This window comes from Oryx dammah, unplaced genomic scaffold (genome assembly GCF_014754425.2).
Source record: "Oryx dammah isolate SB20612 unplaced genomic scaffold, SCBI_Odam_1.1 HiC_scaffold_28, whole genome shotgun sequence".
In the NCBI taxonomy this organism is placed as follows: Eukaryota; Metazoa; Chordata; class Mammalia; order Artiodactyla; family Bovidae; genus Oryx; species Oryx dammah.
In genome coordinates, this window is record NW_024070212.1 from 41,864,640 (window position 1) to 41,883,553 (window position 18,914).

At 37.0% G+C, this 18,914-nt stretch overlaps 1 protein-coding gene across 2 annotated transcripts in view; it reads right to left on the reverse strand.

Moving 5' to 3' along the window:
* AGL (amylo-alpha-1, 6-glucosidase, 4-alpha-glucanotransferase) overlaps positions 1–18,914 on the reverse strand; it is a 78,503-nt gene that overhangs the window by 19,464 nt on the left and 40,125 nt on the right. For both annotated transcript variants that reach the window (XM_040232238.1, XM_040232239.1), the window contains exons 22-27: positions 14,886–15,022; positions 14,509–14,642; positions 13,474–13,649; positions 9,626–9,728; positions 7,207–7,432; positions 5,911–6,022 (exon numbers count right to left, since the gene is read on the reverse strand). In XM_040232238.1, coding sequence (XP_040088172.1) covers positions 5,911–6,022; positions 7,207–7,432; positions 9,626–9,728; positions 13,474–13,649; positions 14,509–14,642; positions 14,886–15,022 — 888 coding nt within the window. The remainder of the gene's footprint in view (positions 1–5,910; positions 6,023–7,206; positions 7,433–9,625; positions 9,729–13,473; positions 13,650–14,508; positions 14,643–14,885; positions 15,023–18,914) is intronic.

An 18,914-nucleotide genomic window follows, 5' to 3' on the forward strand; every position in this document is an offset into this window, starting at 1 on the left:
AAAAACTCCTGGTAAACAACATGAAAAATATCAGAATGCCAAAAGAAAGATGAATAAAGGTACAGAATAGGAACAAACAGTTTATAGAAAAGGAAACTTTCCAAAGATGCAATAAACATATGAGAAAATATTCAAATTTAATAACAGGAGAATTACAAGTAAAAACACCTACATATGGTTTTATAACCATATTCAGCATTAGATAATGCCAAATGATGTTGGTGGGTTTGGGGGCACAGAAGACACTTTGGTTGGTAATGGGAATAGAGACTGGTGCAGTAATTCTGGAAAAAAATGTGGTAGTGTTTAAACAAAGGGCATGAAAGTATAGTATATATAGCTCTGATATACCAATGTTAACTGAAATAAGCCAGACATAAAAGGACAAAAATGATGTAATTCCATTTATTTGAGGTACCAAGAATAATCAAATTCACAGAGACAGAAAACAGATTAGCAATTACCAGGAACTGAGGGGAGGAAAGAATGAGGAATTACTGTTAACTGGGTAGGAGTTTCAGTTTGGGATGACGAAAAGTTCTGGAGATGGATAGCAGTAATGGTGGAAAAACAGTGTGAATATACTTAGAGTCACTGCACTACACACTTAAAGAAGGCTAAAATGATGTATTTTATGATAAAATGGTAAACATGTATTTTACCACATACACTTAATAGTAAAAAAATCCAAGCAATCCAATTAGAAACGGGATAAAACAGGTTTTATCATCAAAGAAGGGGTAGGGATGGTAAATAAGCTCATGAACAGATGTTCAATACTATTAATAGGAAAATGCAAATCAAAAACACAACATATAGTGGTCTACATGTCTACCAGAATAGCTAAAACAAACAAACAAACAAAAAAACCCCACCAAATTCTGGCAAGGATGTGGAGAAATGATCTGTCCAGTTTGCTGGTGGAAGTGCAAAATGTAACAACCACTTTGGAAAACAGTCTCAGTTCAGTTCAGTTCAGTCACTCAGTCATGTCTGACTGTGACCCCACGGACTGCAGCACTCCAGGTCTCCCTGTCCATCACCAAATCCCGGAGTTTACTCAAGCTCATGTCCATTGAGTCAGTGATGCCATCCAACCACCTCATCCTCTGTTGTCCCCTTCTCCCACCTTCAATCTTTCCCAGTATCAGGGTCTTTTCTAATGAGTCCGTTCTTCCCATCAGGTGGCCAAAGTATTGGAGTTTCACTTTCAGCATCAGTCCTTCCAATGAATGTTCAGAACTGCTTTCTTTTAGGATGGGCTGGCTGGATCTCCTTGCAGCCCAAGGACTCTCAAGAGTCTTCTCCAACACTATAGTTTAAAAGCATCAATTCTTCGGCGCTCAGCTTTCTTTATACAACTCTCACATCCATACATGACTACTGGGAAAACCATAGCCTAGACTAGATGGATCTTTGTTTTTATGTAATGTCTCTGCTTGTTAATATTCTGTCTAGGTTGGTCATAACTTTTCTTCCAAGGAGCAAGTGTCTTTTAATTTCATGGCTTCAGTCACCATCTGCAGTGATTTTGGAGCCCCCCAAAAATAAAGTCTGCCACTGTTTCCATTGTTTCCCCATCTATTTGCCATGAAGTGATGGGAACAGACGCCATGATCTTAGTTTTCTGAATGTTGAGTTTCAAGCCAACTTTTTCACCCTCCTCTCTCACTTTCATCAAGAGGCTCTTTAGGTCTTCTTCGCTTTCTGCCGTAAGGGTGGTGTCATCTGCATATCTGAGGTTACTGATATTTCTCCTGGCAATCTTGATTCCAGCTTGTGCTTCATCCAGTCCAGTGTTTCTCATGATGTACTCTGCATACAAGTTAAATAAGCAGGGTGACAATATTCAGCCTTGACAGACTCCTTTCCCTGTTTGGAACAACTCTGTTGTTCCATATCCAGTTCTAAAGTTGCTTCCTGACCTGCATACAGATTTCTCAAGAGGCAAGTCAGGTGGTCTGGTATCCCATCTCTTGAAGAATTTTCCATAGTTTGTTGTGATCCACACAGTCAAAGGCTTTGGCGTAGTCAATAAAGCAGAAGTAGATGTTTTTCTGGAACTCTCTTGCTTTTTCGATGATCCAACAGATGTTGGCAATTTGATCTCTCATTGATTTGATCTGGCAATTTGATCTAAATCCAGCTTGAAGTTCACGGTTCATGTATTGTTGAAGCCTAGCTTGGGGAACTTTGAGCATTACTTTACTAGCATGTGACATGAGTGCAACTGTGTGGTAGTTTGAGCATTCTTTGGCGTTGCCTTTCTTTGGGATTGGAATGAAAACTGACCTTTTCCAGTCCTGTGGCCACTGCTGAGTTTTCCAAAGTTGCTGGCATATTGAGTGCAGCACTTTCACAGCAGCATCTTTAGGATTTGAAACAGCTCAACTGGAATTCCATCACCTCCACTAGCTTTGTTCGTAGTGATGCTTCCTAAAGCCCACTTGACTTCACATTCCAGGATGTCTGGCTCTAGGTGACTGATCATACCATTGGGATTATATGGGTCGTGAAGATCTTTTTTGTACAGTTCTTCTGTGTATTCTTGCCACCTCTTCTTAATATCTTCTGCTTCTTTTAGGTCCATACCATTTCTGTCCTTTATGGAGCCCATCTTTGCATGAAATGTTCCTTTGGTGTCTCTAATTTTCTTCAAGAGATCTCTAGTCCTTCCCATTGTGTTGTTTTCCTCTACTTCTTTGCACTGATCCCTGAGGAAGGCTTTCTTATCTCTCCTTGCTATTCTTTGGAACTCTGCATTCAAATGGGTATATCTTTCCTTTTCTCCTTTGCTTTTCACTTCTCTTCTTTCCACAGCTATTTGTAAGGCCTCTCAGACAACCATTTTGCCTTTTTCCATTTCTTTTTTGGGGGGATGGTCTTGATCCCTGTCTCCTGTACAATGTTACAAATCTCTGTCCATAGTTCTTCAGGCACTCTATCAGATCTAATCCCTTGACTCTATTTCTCACTTCCACTGTATAACTGTAAGGGATTTGATTTAGCTCATACCTGAATGGTCTAGTGGCTTTCCCTACTTTCTTCAATTCAGAAAACAGTCTGGCAATTTTTTATATAACAAATCATGTATATACCATATGACCCAGATTATCGGAACAGTACATGAATCATGAACTTCCAGATGTTCAAGCTGGATTTAGAAAAGGCAGAGGAACCAGAGATCAATTTGCCAACATCCGCTGGATCATCGAAAAAGCAAGAGAGTTCCAGAAAAACATCTACTTCTGCTTTATTGACTACGCCAAAGCCTTTGACTGTGTGGATCACAACAAACTATGGAAAATTCTTCAAGAGATGGGATACCAGACCACCTGACTTGCCTCTTGAGAAATCTGTATGCAGGTCAGGAAGCAACTTTAGAACTGGATATGGAACAACAGAGTTGTTCCAAACAGGGAAAGGAGTCCGTCAAGGCTGTATATTGTCACCCTGCTTATTTAACTTGTATGCAGAATACATCATGAGAAACACTGGACTGGATGAAGCACAAGCTGGAATCAAGACTGCCGGGAGAAATATCAGTAACCTCAGATATGCAGATGACACCACCCTTAAAAAGCGAAGAAGACCTAAAGAGCCTCTTGATGAAAGTGAGAGAGGAGGGTGAAAAAGTTGGCTTGAAACTCAACATTCAGAAAACTAAGATCATGCCATGTGGTCCCATCACTTCATGGCAAATAGATGGGGAAACAATGGAAACAGTGGCAGACTTTATTTTTGGGGGGCTCCAAAATCACTGCAGATGGTGACTGCAGCCATGAAATTAAAAGACACTTGCTCCTTGGAAGAAAAGTTATGACCAACCTAGGCAGCATATTAACAAGCAGAGACATTACATAAAAACAAAGATCCATCTAGTCTAGGCTATGGTTTTTCCATTAGTCACGTATGGATGTGAGAGTTGTATAAAGAAAGCTGAGCGCCGAAGAATTGATGCTTTTAAACTATAGTGTTGGAGAAGACTCTTGAGAGTCCTTGGACTGCAAGGAGATCCAGCCAGCCCATCCTAAAAGAAAGCAGTCCTGAACATTCATTGGAAGGACTGATGCTGAAAGTGAAACTCCAATACTTTGGCCACCTGATGGGAAGAACGGACTCATTAGAAAAGACCCTGATGCTGGGAAAGATTGAAGGTGGGAGGAGAAGGGGACGACAGAGGATGAGGTGGTTGGATGGCATCACTGACTCAATGGACACGAGCTTGAGTAAACTCCGGGATTTGGTGATGGACAGGGAGACCTGGAGTGCTGCAATCACAGGGTCACAAAGTGTCAGATACGACTGAGCGACTGAACTGAACTGACTGGGAGTTTCTCCCAGAGAAATGAAAACTTAAGTTTACACAAAAACCTGTATATGTTCACAGGAAATCTATTTGTATTAGTCAAAAGAATGAAAACAATCCAAACGTCCTTCAAAAGATGAAAGATATATCCGTAAAAGGGAATACTACTTAGCAGTAAAAAGTAATAAAATGTTGATATATGCAGCAACTTGGATGGTTTTCAAGAGGAATTATATGTAACCATATATATATATATATACACACACATACACTATAGGTTACATACTACATATAACTTATGTACATATATATATATATTATAGGTTACATACAATATGATTGTATTTACCTACATTCTCAAAATGCCAAAACCATAGAGATGTAGAACAGACTGGCAGTTGCCAGAGATCAAGGATGTTTGATGTGAGTATAAAGGATAGCACAGGAAAACCTTTGTGGTGATGGAATAGTCGTATATCCTGACTGTGGCTGTGATTACATGAAGTTATACATGGGATAAAATTGCACAGGAGTACACACACACACAAATGAGTTAATGTAAAACTGGTAAAAATGGAATATGTTCTATAGGTGAATTGACAGTATTATACTGATATCTATCTCCTGATCATGATATTGCACTACAGTTACATAAGATGTCCTCATTGGGGGAAGATGGATGAAGGGTTCAGGATACTCATGCATCATTTTTGTAATTTTATATCAGTCTCCAATTCTTTCAAAATTGAGAAGTTAAAAAGACTATTTGTGCTTAAAGAAATGTGTATTTCATAAGAGTACATTAGTATACAACAAACCCCACTGGAATACCTCTAAGGGGAATGGGTAATAAAATGAAATAAATTGTTAGCCTTGCATCAGCTAATGATGATGAGTATGTGCCATAAAAATCAGAATATGATGAACTTCAAAGATGTTAAAATGTACATTGATTTTAACTCTGAATACAAATAAACCTCTTTATAAGAGCCCAAATTACAAGGGCAGACAAACTATGGACGAAATCCTAGCTCTGCCACTTAGCAGTTCTGTAGAGTCTGGGCAAGCTACTCTGCTTCAGCCATCTTATCAATAAAAATGAGAACAATGAAACTCATCCCCAATGTTCCTAGGAGTGTTAAATGGGAATAACATAGGTAAAGTAGTTAGCACAATGCCTAGCACACAGTAAGCAGTCAATTCTTAGCAATTATTATTATGATTATAAATGTAAGCACCAAATTGGTTTTTGGTGCTTTCAAAGCTGGCTGACAAAGGATATAAAATTTTATCTTTCCTCCAGAAACTAAAACTAAGCTGGCAAGATCAGAAACTCTTAAACTTTTTCATGATTATATTCTGAAGTTTTATACACAAATAAAATACTTGTGGAATAAATGAACAATTACAAGGTTTAATTTCATCTCATCAGTAAATCTTTATTATGTACTTAAAGTTATGTACCTTCATGGGACTTCCCTGGTGGTCCAGAGGTTAAGACTCTGTACTCCCACTGCAGGGGGTGAGGGTTCAATCCCTGGTCAAGGAACTAGGATCTCACATGCCACACAGCGTGGCCAAAAAAAAAAAAAGTTATGTACCTTCATCCTTCATGTTCCGATCTATCTGTGGACCAGCATTCCTCTCTCGGAACTGTATGCCCTGCATGTGTCTCTGCATAGCTTCCTGTATTACTTCAAACAATGGTTGATCCTGTTTGAAACATGGATGTTACCGCTGTTAGAAATTACATTTTTCTTATCTTCTCCCAAATTCTACAACTGAAGTTTAGTGAAAACATATATTTTCCCTTAAAAGAAGAAATAGGGATCAGGGGTGGGACTGGGGAAAGAAGCAGCTTTTATACATCATATAATACAGCAGAGCTTTTCCATGTGAACACTTAACATATTGTAGTTTTAACTATAAATTTCTGTGACATGAAATAATCTGTAATTCTGCATGAAAAAGAATCTTGTGAGTTGTGTGATCTGTTAAAGTAAACAGTTCAGCTAATAAACAAATCCAGCTTATTATGCAGAAATCCGAGTTTTAAATTGGCATTGTTCCAATTCATCCACATACATAGCAATGGAGACAAATTATATACTAAAATGGTAATATGTTTACATTAAAAAATTTTGGGGCAAATATTCTTCAAACACTTCATGATATAAACATCGTAGAGCTAGCCTTGAGGTAGCCTAGAAGCCCTCCACCCAAGTAAACTGTAACATAAATGCAGATTCGATGTGGCAAAAGTACAATATCCTGGTCATTCTTGATTGGGGAAGAAAAATACACAAATGTTTATTCATTCTGCACTGCACATAAGATAAACTCTGAACTCCCTGGATTGGCAGCCAAGGCTCTCCACAATCTGGCCCCTACTTTCCACAATCCCTTACTATCTGGCAGGTGCCCTCCACAAAAAGCCAAACACTAGATGGAGCAGTATATCCTAAGCTGCGCTTCAATCCACCCTGTGCTTTTATTATTCTTTTCATCTTTAATGTCTTCTCATAATTTCCCTCATCCCTGATGAAATCCTACTCACCTTTTGAGGTTAGTTTAGGTGAAATTTTAATTATTTTCTGTAGTCCTCCCTGAGACCCACTAAGAGATCATCTCTCTTTCATGAGACTAAAAGAGGCACTTCCCTTATGTTTCTTTTTGCAATGATCGTATTATTAATATATACATATCACCTCTTCTACCGTGTTGCAAGCTCATTAGGTAAAGAATAAGTCATCTCTGCAGTCTCTCACAGTAGCAGCAGGTACAAAATAAATACCAATATTTGAAGAATTGTAAGACTCAGATTCTTAACTACATGTACTTTTATATTAGAAAGTAAACTTATTCAGGAAAAAATTATTTTAAGAAATGATCTTTACCACTGTGCCAGCAGACAAAGGAACAGAGTCATCTGTAGGATACATTCTGGAAACCGGGCAGTTGAGAATGTCCAGACCATTTGGAACCATTTTACAATAGTCCTGAATACACTGCAGCCACCACCACACAGCATCCCGGCAGTTGTATCTGGCGTGAGTTCCTTCACCCAGGAGATTAGGAATGAGGCCATGTCTCAGGGTACTGGCAAATGCTAAAATGATATTCCTAAAACAACAGAAATAGGTGAATCATTTGACGTGAAAATCACTTAAAAAACTAAAGGCAAAAAAGTCATTTTGGGTGTTAATAATTTTTCTTATTTTCTCTTATTTATTCGTATTTTCATGCAGAAAGTGGTCGTAATATAGAATAAGCAATGAATTAAAAGTCAGGAACCTTGATCCTCGCCTTGCCTTTTTCTCTAACAATCTGTATGACTTATCCTTTGGGAGAGTTTTTTTTTCATCTGTGGAGTTTGGGACCAGGTGATTTTTAAGGTCCCTCATAACTCTAGATTTTACTTTTGAAATCCCTAGTATTTAAAAAGAACAGGAATTTTATTATCTTAAATGGCAGATACCAAAAATAAAGCAAACATATAAGAAAATTAAAGGTAAAAACTGACCTTGAAAAACCTAATTCATTTTCAAAAACTTGTAGAGAATATTTTATCTTTCAACATATTATTCTACCATCATATACCAAATAACAACTTTGTAAGATGGCATGGCATTCTAAAAAGAGCATGAAACTGAGAATTACGAAGACTGAGATTTAAGTCCTAGTGTTCCCATCTGTATAACCTTGAAAAAGTCATTTAAAGTTTTTTATTTTTTGCTAAAACCATTTAGAAATTTAATTAATTCTGTGTATCAGGTAATACCTCTCTCTTAAATAATTGTGTAAAAGGAGCTTTTTTATTTTCTGCAATACAAAAGTGTTAGTGTGGAGAGTGACACTTCCAATTAATAAAAGGTCAGAATACTAGCAATCTTAATTATCCAGAACATGTCATACACATGGAAGTTGAGTAAAAAGTCCTCGGTCCATGAACATCTCTGCAGAGGGTGGAAGCAGAACTATCTGTGGTAGAGACAGCCATATGTCCACCAAAATGCCTTTCCTAAAGGTCCCAGTCAGATGCCGGCATTCTCCAGAAAAAAAAAAAAAAATTTAACTGCATGGAACAGGAGTGTTTTCCCCAGGCTCTCTTTCCCTCTCTGCCAGCTGACAGGAGAGAGCCCAGAGGTCCTGGAAGATTGTATATCATGCAGATAAAGGAGGCTATACCCCTTAATCACCATGTGGAAAACTGCCTCTTGAACACCCATATAAGATCAGAAGATCATAAATTTTGTTTATGAAAAGCCCTTGAAATTTAATGGCTTATAATTTATAGTAGTTAGCACTACTCTAACAAACGTATTATCTTCTGGGAAATCTTCTAGATCAGGGGTAGGTAAACTATTTTTCTGTAAAAGGCCAGACGTAAATATTTTAGGCTTTGTTGACCTTACATAGTGTGATCACGCATTCTTCTTCTTCCAATAATTCTTTAAAAAGGTAAAAACCATTCTTAGCTCATAGATCATACAAAACAGGTGACATCAAAACAAAAATATAAAAAAAAATGCTTTTTTTTGCTACAGGTTTTAACTTGTAGAGCAGTGATTTCAAACTTCAGTCTTAGGCCACTGAAAATCACCTGAAGCCCCTGCAAAAGCACAGATTTCCATCTGTCAACTCTAACTTTCCACCTCCAGGTTTGGACTCAGGGAGTTGAGAGCAGGGACCAAGAATCTGCTTTTCTAACAAGTTGTCAGATGATGGTAATACTGATTTACCAAACACTATACAACACTGCTGTAGAGCCTTTCTTTTCTACCTTTGATAAATTTATTTATAGTATTGTGACATACAGAACACCATTTTAAGTCTAGAAAACACAAAACTGGAGGTTATGAGGTCTGCACTAAAAAGAAGAAACCTGATATTATAATTCTCTTTATAGGACTCTGTCATTATGGAAGAACAAAAAAAATGGAAGACTTTCCAATTTCACCTAAAAGTCATCTGCATTCTTATACTTAATTCAGGCACAGACATTTTACTCTTTAGTGCCCGATGTTTGTAACATGGTTACACAATTCTTCGTTTTTCCTGAAATAAAGTAGCAAATGCTGAAGATAACCTGGTCTGTAATGTGAAGTATTAGAATTTGGTAACTTTAAAGACTGTCACACCTTTGAAATTCTATGATCCTATTAAATGAACACACAACAAATAAAATAAACATCACACCTCAGGGAAACATGCCTACCTACCAAATGTTGAGAATAGATAAATAAGAAAGGTCTGAAGAGCACTGAAAAACACTAAGACATAAACTTGCACTGCAACTTTTTAAAGATTTCCTACCTGGCCTCCAAATAGCGTCCAGTAATCAGCAGTAGACCTCTAAGGGCAATAAAAGTATCCCTTCCCCAGCAGCGGAAAATACCAGCAGAGAAGTGTGGTAAGCCTAACGGAAAACACAGCAGAGTAATCTATTAACCTCAGTATACACAAGCCTATGAACTCCACGACTATAGACTGAGCTGCTCTAAACTCTGGGGTTAAGGAGGAGGTGAAAAGAGTCTTCAAACTCTCTTAAAATTATCTCAGAATGTATGGTTATTCTTATGTCTACTTTTGTGTGATGAGGTTCCATAATCATATCTGATTCTTAAAGGAATCTGTCACTCAAAATAGACTAAGAATCTGTGCTAAAGAGTGATGCTTATTTGAACTGGTTAGAATGTGTGAGTTTTTAAACACAGACTTTCTTTTAGCAAATTAAAGATTAAAATCAGAGGTCAAATATTTAACACATGAAGAAACACTCAATATAGTAATAATGATATATTTTAAAAGGTTCTACCTGCAGTTTGAAGGCAACAAATTAATCTAAATATGGGGTGATTACCTTAATGACAAATAATTGCATGTTTATTGATCTATTGCTCTAGGGTTTTTACTTCATTATCAAATTTCCCAGTAACTTAAAACTACTTAAAAGTGTCACAGTTTGTCAGAAACAACTTTTACAGGTGAAAACAAAGATTTCAGATGTTAAATCACTTGAAAACTTTAGGTAACTGCAGCCTTTATGCAGGAAGTAAAACAGAATGATCATAGATAAAATCTAAAATTTTACTTTTATATTGAGTTTGGTTTCTTATGAAATGTGAAAAGAAATACAATTTTATATGTAACAATCAGCAGGAAAGTAAAGCAAAGGAAATTAGCATTTCACTGAAAAAAAAAACTGCATTAAAGCATACATGTAACAGAAATTTCAGAGAAGAAAAACTCAGGTCATAAATAAAACGTTCACAGCATTCATTTTCTAAACACTTATCACTATCCGACATTATTTTGTTTGTCTTCTGGTTTGTTGAATGAATGTCTCTCCTCAGTGGAAAATATGACCCATGATAACAGAAACCTCATTAACCTTATTTGCCAACTTATATCACTGAAAACTGTAACTGGTATATATCACCATGAAAATGTATTGGATGAATGAAATAAAAGATTAATTATAAAACGCAAATTGAGAGGTGAGAGAATTTGACTAAGGAAAAATATTGGCAATGCTTCACAATTAAAGTTTCTGTTTGTTAAAGGTCTTCACCTTGGAGAAAGACATTATTTTCTTCGGTTAGGAAAAGATCAGAAATAAAGATAACATTAGACATTTCTTTCTATATTTTCTCCCAAATAGTGGTATAAAATTTCCCTTAACACTTTTATATTGTTTACACACAGTTAGACTTCCCAGGTGGTGTAGTGGTAAAAATCTGCCTGCCAAGCAGGAGATGCAGGTTTGATTCCTGGTCAGGAAGATGCCATGGAGAAGGAAATGGCAACCCATTCCAGTATTCTTGGCGGGAAAATTCCATGGACAGAGGAGCCTAGTGGGCTACAGTCCATGTGGTGGCAAGGAGTCAGACACTACTGAGCAACTGAGCACCAACATACATGGCTGACATACAGTTTATATATATGGTTGATGATGGTACTGATGACAGCAGCGAATATATATATATATATATATATATATATATATATATATATAGTACTCCGTATTGCACAGATTTCCTGGTACTATAACCCACTTAACACTTGGCATAAATATAAGTATAGACAGATCCAAGGGTAAGTTTGAGTTGGTATGCCCTGAATACAGGCACTCTTGTTAAAAAGTCAAAACTAAAACCTCTAGCATGGATGTGTGGAAATATCTGTATTCACTAAAACATTTTTTAAATTAATTGATTAATTTTACTTTTGGCCATGCCGAGTCTTCAGTTGCAGCATAGGCTTTTCTCTAGTTGCAGTGAGCAGGGACTATTCTCCAGTTGTGGTGTGTGGGCTTCTCAGTGCAGTGGCTTCTCTTGCTGCAGATCATGGGCTCCAGGGCACGCGGGCTCCCGCATTTGTGGCTCACGGGCTCCAGAGCGCATGCTCAGGAGCTGAGCCTCACGGGCTCCAGAGCGCAGGCTCAGTAGTTGTGGCATATGGGCTTAGCTACTTCATGGCATGTGGGGTCTTCCTGGACCAGGGATTGAATCTGTGTCTCCTGCATTGGCTGGCAGATTCCCAGGGAAGTCCTATATTAACTTTTTGACCTTTCAGAATATATGACTTACAGATCACACATCTTCTGAATAATTTCTACCTTGTCAATTAATGTAAAAGTTTAAAATTATACACATATTTTGTATCACTGTCAGAAAAGGAAGGTATTCCTGGCCTTTGTATCATTTAAAAATGAAACCAAGAAATCTATCTGCAAATCTGTCTACAGTCCTATATATTGTTAATATGGAATACACAAAACTCTCCTTTAGGATGCTAGAAAGATATACCAGAACTTCTATCCATATTTATAAACTATATTTTTAGTTTTTCTTTTTGTTTTATATTGTACATGATGTGTAAACATATCAAGTATAATAGCATATAAGTATATCATTTATGATCTCAATATTCAATGTATTTATTCTGGGAGTATTTAACAACAGAAGTGGATAATCAAAAATGTTGAGATCACTATTTTATATAATAGGCTTCTACACAATAGGCTTTAAAATCAACTTCTGCATTTTTTCCACAATGTTCTTGTTCAGTTTTATGACCATCTGCTATGGATTCACAGGGGAAAGTACCAGAAGGATATCAAATAGTTGAGTGAAAAATCTAAAACACAATTATATAATTAAAACATTCAGAAGGTTCATATAATCCTTCTAAGCAAAATGTTAGTTTCTTTTTTAGTTGTTGGGTCCTAGTAGGTCATTTTTATTGGTTTGGCCATGTCATGCGAACAGCTGACTCATTGGAAAAGACTGATGCTGCGAGGGATTGGGGGCAGGAGGAAAAGGGGACGACAGATGATGAGATGGCTGGATGGCATCACCGACTCGATGGATGTGAGTCTGAGTGAACTCCGGGAGTTGGTGATGGACAGGGAGGCCTGGCGTGCTGCGATTCATGGGATCGCAAAGAGTCGGACACAACTGAGTGACTGAACTGAACTGAAGCGAATGCAAATTTAAGGGTAAACAGAAGCAATCACATAGACAATACTGTTCCTTGCATCCTGCAATTGGTATTTCTGTTTGGAAGTTCTAAACTTCAGTGGACTCAAATATTAAATACTTTCTAGAAATAGCTTGAAATTTATTAAAAAGAAACCATAAGCCTATTTTGCTGAGAATTATACCTGTTACTTGATTTGGGTTTTAAATATACTTTCAGGAGAGATGCTAATGGAGTTGGAAGCATTTAATTGCAATTAGACACAAAAATTATTTAGCATTTGTTTTGTGTTTTGTAACTTGTAGAGGATCTTCACATGATCTCTTGGTAATTACAAGGTTGGGTAAATTTTTTATATTGGGGGGAAAAAAGTATAATGTAATGGGAAAGGTAGTAAAACAGATTTGATTGAAAAATGCAAAATGTTATGAGTTGGAAAAAATACACATGCAGAAGAAAGGGATTAACTGGCCACAATAAAAAATCCACATAAATAAATGTCTGGTATACAGTGATACTTAAAGAGCACTGTTATTACTTTTATAAATGTATGCCTGTGAAATTTTACTAACCAGTAATGTAAAATCTTGGAAAACATCGTGAGTTTTTAAAAATAATCATTTCTTTATAATTTTCCTAATACTGACTTACACATTTTAATTCTGTACATAATTTCTTACCTGCAGCTAGAGACACGCAACACTGCTCCTTCTCTCTTGTGATCTCATTCAGCCTGCATGGTACATCCGTAAGGAAAGGTGAAAGAAGTGGCAGAGAAGAGAATCTTCCTACTCCACACATTTGGACTGAACCCAAGGAAAGGTGTTTCACAAAAGTAGAACCATTCTGAACAAAGCTGCAACAAAGTTATAGAGTTCAAAGTGTTACGGGTAGAAACAAAAAGTGTTATTACTTATTCAAAAATATTTATTAGGGTAAGAACACCTAATTTGAGAATCTACTTCTTTAAACAGATTTTTAAGGGCACAATACAAATTGTTATTTACAGCCACAACATTGTACATTAGATCTCAAAACTTACTCATCTTGCATACCTGAAATTTTATGCCTTATTGATTCAAAAAATTTTTGCAGTATTTAGTTCTTTTTTTCTCTTCAAAAAGTTTCTCTATTCAAATGTATAGCAATGCTAAAATCAGTTAAACAGAATTTTAAATTTGGTAAAGGTTTCAGAACTGCTTTCATTTCACCCAGTATTCTATCTAGCTGGCTTTAAAATGTTTATTGTAAAACAAATGGTAGAGTTGAAGTTTTATCCTTTCTGAAGTTATGCCCAAATTGCCTTGGCTGCTCTTCACTGGTTCATTCCAGCCTGTGGTTTCACCTCAGGGAAATTCACTAATAAAGGCATATTTCATTTATAATAATAGCAGAATATTTTTTCTCTTAATTAATGAAAAATTGGAAAAAAATAGTATGTGTAGATTTAAAAATTTTTTTCCATTAACTTAACAACTCAAGGTATAGAGATAACACCAAGCAATTAAAATTTCCCATCAACATGTTTTTTAGCTTTATAGAATAGATTTTAATATCTAAGTCTGTTTCTGTGTGTTCCAGATTAAAGGATGTTAATACATTTTATTCCCACTTATTAACTTTTTCAGCTGTATGCATGCATGACAATTCTTGATGTTTTGGTCTTGTGGCTTCTACACAAACATGCCTATCTACTCAAGCTTTGCTGGGTATACCTTGACATTTGCTTCCATGCTACATCCAGAAGAGTGGTGTATGCACCGATTAATATAGCATCAAAGTAACACGGGATAAGGTAACGTGGGATCTGCTTCAGGTAGAAGAACATAGCCTGCAACCATTTACCAACCTGTTATAAAAATAATTTTAAAAGTTAACTTGGTGTGCTTATAGGCTTGGATTTAAAAGCTAAATCCAAACATGCCACTGTACTATCTAGCAATCTATTCACCAGATTTTCACTTATAAGAACTGAAAGATGATGGAGAAGAAAATGTTTCAGGTTAGAAAACAACATAAACGTATATGTTAATATATATTTCTTACTGTGCTCCTCACCTTTTATTTTTTTGGACAATATAGCTTTACTTACTTCAGCAATAGTTCCTGACCGTGAAATAAGTCGGTTACTGACATAGTCAATCATCCAGTCTCCAGATCTCAAATTATCACAGAAGGGATGCCCCAAGTCATTCTTTGGTCTTATTTCTGCCAATACGGACATTAATCCTGAAAATTCAGAGAAATATCATACCAATTTAATCACTGGCAGAGGTAGTTTGCTCTCACAGCCTGGCGACCTGCTGCTAGTCTGCAGTGACTGATGGTGAGTATACATACAGCTAGATACAAGAGCAGCATAATCCTCAGTGGCAGTTCCCATGACTGGAGGTAAGTGTGGCAATACTGCCTTGAACCAAGATATAAAGGCAGGCTGACAGGGACTGTGGTCGGTCACATGAGTTATGCAGAGCTTTCCAAGATTCCTGTTTTCTGGGTTGGTCTTGCTCTTTTGAATTTTAATATTAAAATATTCAAAGGCAGTTGGCACAGCTTCCCTATCCTAAGGCATCTAGGGGCAGAAAACTGATGTTTGTCTTTTCACAGTTGAAAAGTGGTAGATTCATGAATATTCAAGCAAGATTTAAGAAAAATCATGGAACTGACCTCAGAGACAGCAAGATCACCTATGGTGATACTAAGAATAAAGTCTGTTCTGGAAAGAATCTTTGAAATATAACAGGAGTTTGTGTTGTTGTTTAGTTGCTAAGTTGTCTGACTCTTTTGCAACCTCATGGATTGGATCCTGCCACCAGGTTCTTCTGTCCATGGAATTTTCCAGGCAAGAATACTGGAGTGGGTCACCATTTCCTTCTCCAGGAGATCTTCCCGACCCAGAGATAGAATCCTGTCTCCTGCTTTGGCAGGTGGGTTCTTTACTGCTGAGCCATCAGGGAAGACCATAACAGGAGGTACTTGGAACTAAATGAAGTATCAAAAAGAAGTATACAGACATATCCTCAAGTACCACTCAACTGGAAATATTAGAATTTCTATGCACGTGTGTGTGTGTGTGTGTGTGTGCTCAGTCGTGTCCAATTCTTTGTGACTCCATGTACTGTAGCCCATCAGGCTTCTCTGTTCATGGAATTTTCCAGGCAAGAATACTGGAGTGGGTTGTCATTTCTTACTCCAGGGCATCTTCCCGACCCAGGGATGGAACCTGCATCTCTTAAGTCATCTGCACTGGCAGGCAGCTTCTTTACCACTGTGCCATAGAAATTTTGGGGCTTCCCAGGTGGCTCAGTGGTAAGAGGATCCACTTGCCAATGCAAGAGATGTAGTATGTTCAATCCCTGGGTCAGGAAGATCCCCTGGAAGAAATGGCAACTCACTCCAGTATTCTTGCCTGGAGAATCCCATGGACAGAGGAGCCTGGCAGGCTATAATTCATAGGGTTGGAAAGAACTTCTATGTATATATAACATATTGTTATTCCAATGACAGATAGCTAGAACAATAATACTTCTTTCCATCACTTAATAGGGTAGTAATTTAAAATTATATTGGCTTCACTGACTACATTCCAAATAAATTTATTTAGTTAGAATTTAATTAATTTTATTGTGTACAATAAGCATGTTTTAAAAATTTAAAGTTAAATATATAAATTTAAGATATTGTTGTTACAAGAAGTAGGGAAGGGGAATTCAGGTTAGAGAAGAGAAAGGTCAGTGAAATGGTTAAGTGTGATTTGAGTAATCTCCTGGGTGTTCAATGGAAGGACTGATGCTGAAGCTGAAACTCCAATACTTTGGCCACCTAATGTGAAGAGCTGACTCATTCGAAAAGACCCTGATGCTGGGAAAGATTGAGGGCAGGAGGAGAAGGGGACGACAGAGGATGAGATGGTTGGATGGTATCACCGACTCGATGGACATGGGTTTGGGTGGACTCCGGGAGCTGGTGATAGACAGGGAGGCCTGGCATGTTGCGGTTCATGGGGTCGCAGAGTCAGACCACACTGAGCGACTGAACTAAACTGAACTGAGGTTGTTACTAAAAGACTACTGGAAATACAAGGTGATTGTTGGAAATATTAAACAGCCAGAGGGAATATGGATTGGTATAGAGTAAAAAAATAAATCAAATAAGGTCAATTATATTTAGAACGAATGAGAAAAATCATTTCATGAAGTAGCAGTAGGAAAGTAGAAAGTTTAGTTATGTCTATAACTATACTTAATTAATTATAAGGAACGTAAAGGCAACAAAAGAAGTTCATGAAAGTACAGTCCTTTCAGGCAAGTAGAAAAAGGAGTTTAACATCTCAGAATGAAAATGGAGTAGATATCTGCTTATGGCTGGTAACACATTCATTTCTTTATTACAGCACAAGATAAAAAATGAGAATATTTCAGAAAGAATGTCATAAGCTTAAAAAGTCTTAAAATTTTTTATTGAAAGCTTCTTATGTGCTTGATTTTGCAGAAGGTATGAAAGCTAAAAACAAGAATCCTTCAAACGGCAAAGATTATTCTTCTAAGGGTACAGTCCACTTAGGGGAGTTTGATAGCTAGTTATCACTGAATACTTACTATGAACTAACTACTCACTGTCTAAGTACTTTATACATATTAAGTCATTTAATCCCAACAGTAAGCCCTTGTGGTAAACACTGTTTTTATTTCCATTTTACAGATGAAAAAATTGAGCCACAATTTACCAGATAATTAAAGCTAGTCAGTGCAACCCATAAAGTTTGGTTCTAAAGCCTATTTCTTGACCATGATCAAACATTCACAAAAAATAGTATATTAATTATTAAAATAAAGCAATAAATTCCAAGGGCTAATAAGAGATATAATAAATATAATGAGTGTCTGGAAGACAAAGAAATTACTGTGAAATCAATAATTAAGGAAGGATTTGTGGAAGATGTAAGAATTGAATTGGCCCTTAGAGATGGGAGATGTACAAAGAAATTAGGAGTTGAAAAGGAGGCTTGTTAAGTTGTGAACTTCAAAAACCAGGAATATATGTGCAGTAAACCAAATTTCCTAAATAAAAATCTAAGAAAATATGGCTAACCAAATGAATTAAGCTGACAGTTAAATATTTAGTTCCTTTATCTCAGTTTACAACTACTCTAACTACAAAATATTTAACTAAAAGTTCTCTTTGTAGGATAAAGCAAATAGGCAATAAAAAATATTTCCAATTATATGAAAAAAGATGACTATACTTACAACCTAGTCCCATTTGGGGCCCAAATGAAAAATCTCATTTAATCCTCACAAAAGTCTATAATTTTAGAACTGGACATGGAACAACAGACTGGTTCCAAATAGGAAAAGGAGTACATCAAGGCTGTATATTGTCACCCTGCTTATTTAACTTATATGCAGAGTACATCATGAGAAACGCTGGGCTGGAGGAAGCACAAGCTGGAATCAAGATTGCCGGGAGAAATATCAATAACCTCAGATATGAAGATGACACCACCCTTATGGCAGAAAGTGAAGAGGAACTAAAAAAACCTCTTGATGAAAGTGAAAGAGGACAGTAAAAAAGTTGGCTTAACGTTCAACATTCAGAAAACGAAGATCATGGCATCTGATCCCATCACTTCATGGCAAATAGATGGGGAAACAGTGGAAACAGTGTCAGACTTTATTTTTTGGGCTCCAAAATCACTGCAGATGGTGATTGCAGCCATGAAATTAAAAGACTCTTGCTCCTTGGAAGAAAAGTTATGACCAACCTAGATAGCTAATTTAAAAGCAGAGACATTACTTTGCCAACAAAGGTCCATCTAGTCAAGGCTATGGTTTTTCCAGTGGTCATGTATGAATGTGAGAGTTGGACTGTGAAGAAGGCTGAGCGCCGAAGAATTGATACTTTTGAACTATGGTGTTGGAGAAGACTCTTGAGAGTCCCTTGGACTGCAAGGAGATCCAACCAGTCCATTCTAAAGGAGATCAGTCCTGTGTGTTCTTTGGAAGGCATGATGCTAAAGCTGAAACTCCAGTACTTTGGCCACCTCATGCAAAGAGTTGACTCATTGGAAAAGACTCTGATGCTGGGAGGGATTGGGGGCAGGAGGAAAAGGGGACAACAG